The 9299-nt window shown below is 41.0% G+C and overlaps 1 protein-coding gene across 2 annotated transcripts; it reads left to right on the top strand.

Moving 5' to 3' along the window:
* Positions 1-2532: 2532 nt before the first annotated feature.
* On the top strand, positions 2533-8349 carry LOC146385728 (aminoacyl tRNA synthase complex-interacting multifunctional protein 1-like). 2 transcript variants are annotated; one of them, XM_084931610.1, is made up of 4 exons: positions 2533-3414; positions 4070-4251; positions 6204-6372; positions 6494-6898. In XM_084931610.1, exons 1-4 carry the CDS (start codon positions 3009-3011, stop codon positions 6514-6516), a joined length of 780 nt encoding a protein of 259 aa, XP_084787736.1. In that variant the 5' UTR covers positions 2533-3008; the 3' UTR covers positions 6517-6898. The 2 variants fall into 2 exon arrangements, with proteins under 2 accessions (XP_084787736.1, XP_084787735.1); XM_084931609.1 differs by having other exon boundaries at positions 2718-3414; positions 6806-8349.
* Positions 8350-9299: the final 950 nt, after the last annotated feature.

Here is a 9299-nt window from a genome sequence, read left to right as displayed (position 1 = left end):
CGAGTGTCTCTGTTCTTTTCTTGTTCTATACATGATGCATGTGTAGGAATGTCTTTGACTGTCTGTTATGATAACTTTGAATCTGGTTTTTTTTTCTTCCAACTTTTACAAACCTGTCTGTTTTATGTACAATAAAAAAAATGATACACACAAAACAATGACAGCACATAGTGATATATATATATAAAACTTGTTGGACAACGACACTTTTTTAAAACCAAACAGTCAATTCAATCAATGTGTTCCTCTTTTATTCCATGATTTAGCAGATAAAATATCTGGATTGGATTCCAAATGCTGATTTGTCACTTTTCACTAAAACTCTCAATATGAGGTCCAAAGAGATCTGGAGCCAACTCAATCTGTTCCATTGTTAAAAAGAAGGAATGCACTGGCCAGCTGAGCAACACTGGATTAAAGTGCATGATGACAGAATTATTTTTATGGTTAAAAAAACTTCACAACATCTAAGCAAGTTAAGAACAATCTCAGGGAGATGAGATGTATCATTGACTGGAATAAAGATACGCCTTTATGAATCTAAATACACAACAAGGTGCAAACCACTGGTTACACTCTAAAACAAGAAGGTCAGCTTTGACTTTCCCTGTAAACTTAAAGTGCCTGCAAAGTTCTGAGAAAATGAAAGCAAACAGACAAAACAACTCTTTGGACAAATGAAAACAGAATGATGTGAAGGGAAAAATTTGGAGAAGGTGAGAAACAGCTCATGAACATATCACATATCGCATATCACGTCATCTATCACACATGGCAGTGTTAATGTTATGTTATGGGCATCTCTGGGTCCCAATGGAACTGGGTCCCTAGTGTTTACTGATCATGTGACTGCTTCAGTCACATCTTCATTCTTTGATTTAGTTTGATTCCACTATGGTGGTGTACCAAGAAAAAAAAGGAAAAATTGTGTCTTCCTCCGACAAATAATCGATCTAACTATGTCATCTTACTTTCAATCAATCAATTTTCCTGTAGACTCCTGGTGGAGCATGGGGCCGCCAACGGACTCTGTTCTGGGCCGTTCTCTTCAGCTGGGTCCACGTCATTCCGGCGGTATTATGCATTACGCTCTCGACAGATCTTCTCCACGTCTGTTTGGATCACCCCACTTTCCTTTTTCCTTGTGGGTTCCAGTCCAGTGCTTGCCTTTTGACCTTGTCGGGTGGTTTTTGGAGTGTGTGGCCTATCAAGCCCCATTTTCTCTTCTTGATGTCTTGACCGACCGGGTTCTGGCTGGTTCTTAGTACTTCAAAAATCACGTGTGACACCTTGCTGAAAACTGGTGTTTCGTATCCATCTGCAATTTCACGTGTGGAAAATAATATGAACATATCCTCTTTCAAACACTTATATTCATAGACACATGAATATTTGCTGTATGCAACATTCTCTTATTAATGCATTCCTTGGCCACCTTTGTCAAAAAGTAGGAGATCAGTAAAGAACTTGGTTCTCCTGTGACTTCCCTTTATTTGTTGTCACTGTGGACATCTGTGGTGAAGTAAACAAATTCAAGTTGCTTCCCTTAATGGTAAGCTGTTACACTGAGAGGGTTTAATGCACACTGGTGTGCCAGTTTGAGGTCATAATAATGAGGGAGGAAAGCACTTTACACTGGAGATCAAACTAAGAGGTTTAAATGTTTAATGGGGCTTTCATGGAGGCACAACAGATGCAATAGTCCAAAGTAAAACTTTTATGCTCACACAATGAAGAAAACTGTGATCACGGTTATTGTTAACACTCAAAAATAACTACATGTCTCTGTGTGTTTGTGTGTTAAATGAAAAAAAAAAAAAAAAGCCAAGAGTTGCATTGACCACAATGCCCATTTTCAAGTAAACGATGGTTAAGAGCAGCAGATTAAAAAAAAAAAAAAAATCTTTATTCTGAATCAGTACATGGTCTAACCTTCTCACTTGTCTGACATTCTCCAGGGATGTTGAATAAGTGGAAATGGGGGGGGAGTATCTTCAAGAAAATACTTTGGAGCACGAACACCCAGACAGTGTGTCAGAGTCCTAGAGCCAAGCACCATTCACATGTCTGTAGGTATTAAAACTGAGGACATGTTCGGGAGAATCGTGTGCAGTTGGAGGAAAACGGAATAGCAATTTTGCTTTTTTACAAGAAAAATAAAATCTGGAAAAAAAAAAAAAAACCCAAAGAATTGTGGAAGTTTTTTTAAAAGACTTGAAGACTTAACTTTAATTCTTTAAGGAAGTTAAAATGTAAAAATAAATATAATATATATATATATTTATTTATATATATATATATATATATATATATTCATTATTATTAATATATTTTTTTAATTAATTAATTAATTTTACATTTTAGCTTCCTAGCGCTTCTTGCCCGAGTACAAAAGCGCTAGAATTTTATTTATATAGCGCCAAATCACAACAGCATTCGCTTTAAGATGCTTTATCCTGTAAGGTAAAGACCCTACAATAATATAGAGAATACAGAGAAAACCTCAACAATCAAAGACCACCTTTCAGCAAGCGCTTGGCGACAGTGGGAAGGGAAAACTCCTTTTAACAGCAAGAAACCTCCGGCAGAACCAGGCTCGGTGGGGGTGGGCATCTGCCGTGACCACCGTTGTGTAGGTAAATAAATTACCTCACATTATAAGAGCTTAACTACGGTCATGTGATACTTTTTTTTACTATTATTGTTTTTATTATTTATCCTGTTGCTGTAACACAGAAAAGTACGTTGCAGGATCAATCTATGTGTTCAAAGAGCTTCCCAAAGTTATTTTTTTATTTGCTTCTCGTTTGTTTGCATCACGTTAAAACACTTTTAGGTCATATGAAACACAATCCAGTCCGTAGTGTCACTGAATTGCTATTAGTCATCATACGGGGGCAGTAATATACCCGATAGTGGGCTATAGTTAAAATTAGCCCTGAGAGCCAACCGTAGAAGAAGAAAAGGGGGGCGAAGCTCCAAGGAGGAGGAGGAGGAGGTGGGAATCGATGCAAAAGCAGTCTGCAAACATTTGCAGCACAATGGGTCGCAGCGAGGAGCTCAGTGAGTTTCAGCGGGGCACCGTGGTGGGATGCTACCTGTGCAAGAAGTCCGTCCGTGAGATCGCGGCGATGTTAAACCTGCCCCGGTCCACTGTCAGCGCCGTGATTTTAAAGTGGAAGCGTGGAGGAATAACGACGGCACTGCCCCGGAGCGGCCGACCGCACAAGCTGAAAGAGGAGGATCGCCAAGTGCTGGAGAGAGTGGCGCTGGAGAAGTGTTTGCCCTCCATAAAAGCGCTCACCGCCGAGTTTCAGAGCGCATCCGGAGCCAGCGTGAGCTCCACCACGGTGCGCAGGGAGCTTCATGAGATGGGTTTCCGAGGCCGTGTGTCCTCATACGGCAAGCCCAAAGGTGCGTCCACCGGGAGGCCTGGAGAATGAGGAATCCAGCGGCTGCATATACATACGAGTGTAATATGAAGTGTCCGCATACTTTTGCCATTTCCCCTGATTATCCTCCTGCATGTGATTGCTGAGCGTCCATGCGTTTACCTGGCTCCTGGGTGCAGCGATTTAGGGTCATACCGTTGAGAACGTGGGTGATGATGATGGTGGTGGTGTGTTCAAAGTACACCCACCTGGATCATAAACTTACCAAAAGCACAACATTCAAGCAGAATAGGAAATTAAAGTTAACTCTGATTCCACGATTGCTTCACATGGATGGAGTAAGGAGTGACCTGAAGCCAAAATACTCCCTGACACCTGTAGGTAGTATTACATAGCTGAGTTTATAGTTGTAGTTTGTGGTAGTTGTAATAAAGAGAGCTGTGTCATCTGCTAAATGGATCACGTAGGAAAATCCTGTGAAAGGTGGGGAAGTTGAGTCAAACCGAGCATTTTCTTCATTAATCCTTAAAACTTTAGATTTTTAACAACAAAGATTTTCTTTACAGATGCAGCAAATCTGTCGATTCTTATATTAGTGGAGCACACACCATAAGGAAAATCAGTTGCAAAGAAAGACCATGTACCCTGCTGACACTGCGGCATTTCTTTCATGCCAGGAGTGCCGAAGGTGGCAAAGAAGCAGGTGGACGTGTCCCGCCTGGACCTACGTATTGGACGTGTAGTCACGGCCCAGCAGCTTCCAGACACTGACGGGCTGTTCGTGGAGCAGATCGATGTGGGAGAGGCTTTTCCCAGGACGGTGGTCAGTGAACTGTCTCAGCACATACCTGTGGAGCAGGTAAATATCAAGTATTAATCCATTGTTGTTTATTTCAAGATAAAACTGTTTGCCTGTCATCAATGTTTTAGATGACTGAATAATCTACTTTTTTTGTTTCCCTGAAGCCTGTGTGATATATTCAGACTGCTCATTTTATCGAAGTAACAGCCCAAAGCACAAAGATACTGACAGTGTAACAATGTCTTTTGAATTGTTACACTATACACACTCACTTTGTTAGGTACACCTGTTCAGCTGCTGGTTAACAGAAATTGTATTTAATCAGCCAATCACATGGCAGCAAGTTGTTGCATTTATCCATGCAGACATGGTCATGACCACCTGCTGAAGTTCAAACTGAGCATTAAAATAAAGGGGAAAAAGTGACGTAAACACCACAGCGTCCATGCTTTTGTGATCACAGTGTACTCCTCTTCGGATGGATGCTCCCAGCAGGATAACACACCATGACACAAAGCTCAGATTATCTCAAACCAGATATTATCTTGAACATGACAGTGAGTTCACTGTACTCAAATGGCCTCTGCAGTCACCAGCACTAGCAAGGTGTACTTTAAGAAGTAGCTGGTGACTGTAGTTTAAGCTGGCCTATTGAGCCGATTCCCTCTGAGGGACGACAGTGTAAACTAAACTGAAAGTAGGATTTTTCTTCTTTTTTTTTTTTACTTACAAATTTAGGAAGACCTTTTCCACTCCACACCTGAATAAGTGACAGGTGCATAGTGGGAAAGGTCTTTGTGAAGAAAAAAAAGTATAACCTCCACACATTTTCTGGCTTACAGGTACTGAGAAAACTGTACCTGACGAAGGTCGCGTAGACCGGACCATTAAAAATAATGGTAACCGGGAAGGTCTGTGAAGGTTATACTTTTTTTTTTTTCCACCTTAAAATTGTGATTTAGTATTTTTGTCTACGTGAACATCAGTGTGTTATTTTTATGGCTGAGGTGGGCAAACTGAATATTCTGGCTGTAACCGCCTCTGTTCTTCTGGAATGAGGGTCATTTCACTGGTCTTAGTGGAAAAGACCTGGCTCCCAGTTTGTGTCCCGTAAATGCTGGACAGATTTCAGGTCAGGGTACTTTGTGGTCAAATAACAAAAGCCATCACTTAACTGTCTTATATTTAGAGGAACACTGTCATCTAACATGTCACTGTATGGTAGTTTTGTTTGGTTGGGTTTTTTTGTAAGTACCAGGACATGTCCAGTTTGGTCTCTGTAGTTTTTTTTTTTTTTAACTATTCCGTTATTCAAATTAGAGTTAAGATTTAACACCTTGATGTCAATCTTCCGCTTGTTTTTGAACACCTCTATGTAGTATCCTTTATTTTATTTCAGAGATGGCATGCTTAAAGCTCAGAGCCTTGAAGGAGGAAGATCTGTGTAACTGTGAACAGTAACAGCCCAAAACACTATTATGTTTACTTTGTTATAAATTAGTATACTGTGTACACTCACAAAAAATAATAACAAAGGTTTTAAAAAGTGATTAAAAATAATAGCATTAAAAAAAATCCTCAAATTGCTGACAGTGGTAATGTTTTATAATACTGCCACCAGAAAGACAAGCATAGTCTTTTGAAGTGTTCTTTAGGCTGATTTTAAACACCTAAAGTCACCAGTACGGCTAAAATATCACGATCGCCTCTTAGGATTTTTGATCCCAAGTGCCTAACTTTGCAGCACCAGTTCTGGGAAGGACATTCCAGCTTTTCACACCTCTGCAAAGCACTGGCCAAAAGCACTGACATTATTCTTCAACATCAAGCATTCGTCATCTCATTGAGAGTTCTTAATTAGAAAATCAATTAGACTGAACACCGAGTGAGAATTTGATTCCAATAATACCGTCCTATTTGATTTCGGATGTTTGTTTGTTTTTCCCATCAACTATACCGTCATTTGCTGTTCTCGCTTGAACATGTGGACTCTCCTGCCCTTCGTGCAGATGCAGAATCGTATGGTGGTCCTGCTGTGTAACGAGAGGCCAGTGGAGACGAGAGGAATTGTGAACCAGGCCATGCTCATGTGTGCCTCGTCACAAGACAAGCTGGAAATCCTTGATCCTCCAAACGGAGCGATACCAGGGGATAGAGTGACTTTCCAGGGATTCCCAGGTACTACAGCCTCACTGCTGTAGCTTCCTGCTAAACCTATTCTCAGCCAAATAGTCACAATAGATGTGCGCTCAGCAGATAGTGCTGATCACACGCCTCATTATTTTCCTCTTTTCATCAGTGTTATGGAGCCTCAGTATTTAGACTGTGAGTACTGCACTACTTTAACACGACACACAAACACAAGTTTCCTCCAACTCTGCGAGGCACCTTTGGTGAGAATCGGACTGCAGGCTGAGCGCAGACATCATTCCCAAACTTCACCATTGGCTCCTCTGAGCTTTTGTGGTTGGATGCATGCAAATCCCTGTAGCCACTTTCCATGAGGATGCTGTTAACAGCAAACCTCCTGGAATCACAAACCCTGCAAGTGTCGAGGTTTACTGAAGTACACAGAGGATTCTAATTTCTCACAATGATGTCTTTGTTGCAGGGGAGCCCGATAAAGAGCTGAACCCCAAACAGAAGGTGTGGGAGCAGGTTCAGCCAGACCTGCGCACAGACGGCCAGTGCGTCGCAACCTACAAAGGAGCTGCCTTTGAAGTAGCTGGAAAGGGAGTTTGCAAAGCCCAAACCATGTCTGACTGTGAGATTAAGTAAAGGATCAGTTCTCTGCAGCCTTGCGGGATCCAAGAAATTGCGGAAAAGGATTCCCAGAATAGTGGAGACTGTTATTTTAACGCCCACTGTCAGGGGGACATGTCCAAAAAACAAAATCACACAGGTGTGATGCTGGGTGGCCACGTAGTTTTTGCTATAAAGCAAGTGAAATAATTGTGAGGTACCCGATGTTGGATGGACTTGAGATTTACTTAAATTACTTTTTTCTTTTTTTTAACAGAAAAAAAAAATGTAGTTTTGAATTTGGCCAACTGAGGGCACTAGCATACCCCATCACAATGTGCAATATGTGTCTTGGTGGTTTGTTCACATGAGAGCATTCACCACACAGGCTGCCTCAGCGTAGTGAAAAGAAAAGGGGAAATCCTTTTTTTTTTTTTTTTTCTTTTTTGTTCTGGGAACTCTTTGTTAAAATGTTGTTTTCCGTTAAGACATTTAAAGTGTTTTCATTTTCATTAAACAAGGTATGAAACTGTTCAGAAGTCCCGTTTGAGAAACGGGAGATTGACTGATCTCGTTCGGGGTTTTTTTGTTTTTTGTTTTTTTCATTGATGAGTGAGAATGAACTGAAAATTTTCACTTTCCACTGACTCCTACATGTTGTTTAGCAATCAACAAAGTCTGTGATTTTTGCTTCTGTTAATCCAGGAAGTGTTATCTTAAATGAAAAAAATCCATCTTTGGTTTTTTGGTGGCTTCCTGAAATATCAAACAAATACTTCAGAGTCTTTTGATTTGAATGTAAAAGTGTTTTAAACTGTCTTCAAGTTTTGTATGCTGTTTGCTTTGCTCTTGTGTTTCCCTGGTGGATTGTTGTCCATGAGAGCAGCTCTGGCTGTGAGCGCAGAAGCCCCGCCCACCCTGCTGATCGGATGTTTTGTTTGCAAGGGTCAGCCAATCGGAAGACACCTGGCTTAAAGGGAGGGGAAGGGGTTGAAAGGGAAAAATATGTTTTTGAACTCTGCCATGCTTAAGATCGGGACTTGGTCTTAGTTTTGAAACAGTGCGCCAAGCTGTTGAGAAGGCTGCTAAAAAAAGTGAAAGACAAACACGCAAAGTATTTCTTCCTTTATTATAAAGGAGAACTTAAAACTATGGGCCGAGAATGGGGATGTGATTCAGGAACCAAGAAGTGGAACAAAATGTCCAAGACGCCATGTCCCAGGTACTTGTTTGACAGTGCAGAGCACAAAGGGAATGGTGTGATTCTCTAGAAGCAAAAAAGAAAATGTTACTCACTACTTCAGCACAACATGACAAAGAACCAATGTTTATAATGCGGTCAACAGCATGGAGTTGGAGTGTTGACTAATACTAGAGAATGACATTAATAAAAAACATTTTAATATCTGAAAAGGTTATGGAGTGTTATGAATGTCACGTCACCCCCACCCACCTCCACCTACAGTGCAATCTCTTCATGGACTAACCCACGGGGTAACCCAGAGTGGAGGTACTGTACAGGTTCATGACTGAGATGACACGGTCCTGCAACCACACAGCCTGTCGACGCGACGCGGTTTGCTGGAGGGGAAAGTTAGCAAACGCGTACCTGAAACCAGATTTCACCGAGCTGAGTGAACCTGCGAGTAAAATACATTTCCACTGCTTTCGGTGGCCTGCTTTTTGAGGCCACAAACTGCACTGAGAACAACAAACCCTTACTTTACAGAAGAGTCAGTCTCACAGTGTTTGGGGGTTATTCTTATTCTCACCATTGTTGCTCTTTTACATTATTGTGTTCCATTTCCAGTCATAAATATTGGGAAATTTGCTAAAGATTGGATGAACAGGCAAAGTTGGCAATTGTCCTAAAAGCATAAGCTGCTTTAGGAAGGGGCTCTGAAAGCCTGCAGCTTATTGGCCAAGGTAAAGACGCTTAGGCAACTCATGAACTTTTAATTAATGTTGTGGTCCTGATTAAAAAGAAGAAACCGCTAGATAAATGCAATCAAATTATTTTAATTAACACAATAAAGAAGCTTAAAGTTTCGAAAGATCACCAGAAAGCTTTCTTTTCTTTTCGTTGCAGTTTTAAATCGGCAGTCAGGTTCAGGAAAAAATAAGTTTGCTCAATTCAAGCGGGTAAACCACATCTTAGAGAGACTGTCAGAAAATGAGCTCAAACTTGCACGCAGACTGACAGAATATTAGTAGACACCGGGTTTGTTCTCAGAAACTTATGTAAACCCAGTGTGGTGTCTGAACTGATTTATGCTCTATTAAAATGGCTTTTTATACCACAAAGCCGGATTTGTTGTGCTGTGTTCGATTGGCAAACTGTCAACTCCATGAACCAGATGCAC

This window comes from Perissodus microlepis, chromosome 6 (genome assembly GCF_051167445.1).
Source record: "Perissodus microlepis isolate ML-2025 ecotype Zambia chromosome 6, ASM5116744v1, whole genome shotgun sequence".
In the NCBI taxonomy this organism is placed as follows: domain Eukaryota; kingdom Metazoa; phylum Chordata; class Actinopteri; order Cichliformes; family Cichlidae; genus Perissodus; species Perissodus microlepis.
The sequence above is the reverse complement of the archived record's forward strand: the minus strand, read 5'-3'. Positions and strand labels throughout refer to the sequence as shown.

What these genes read in the sequence shown, in the direction of transcription:
- LOC146385728 (XM_084931609.1), top strand. Translation starts at nt 3,009, where the DNA reads ATGCAAAAGCAGTCTGCAAACATTTGCAGCACAATGGGTCGCAGCGAG. An exon ending in CTCATACGGCAAGCCCAAAG is followed by an intron (nt 3,415 to 4,069) that starts GTGCGTCCACCG and finishes CTTTCATGCCAG; the next exon opens with GAGTGCCGAAGGTGGCAAAG. An exon ending in GACTTTCCAGGGATTCCCAG is followed by an intron (nt 6,373 to 6,805) that starts GTACTACAGCCT and finishes TCTTTGTTGCAG; the next exon opens with GGGAGCCCGATAAAGAGCTG.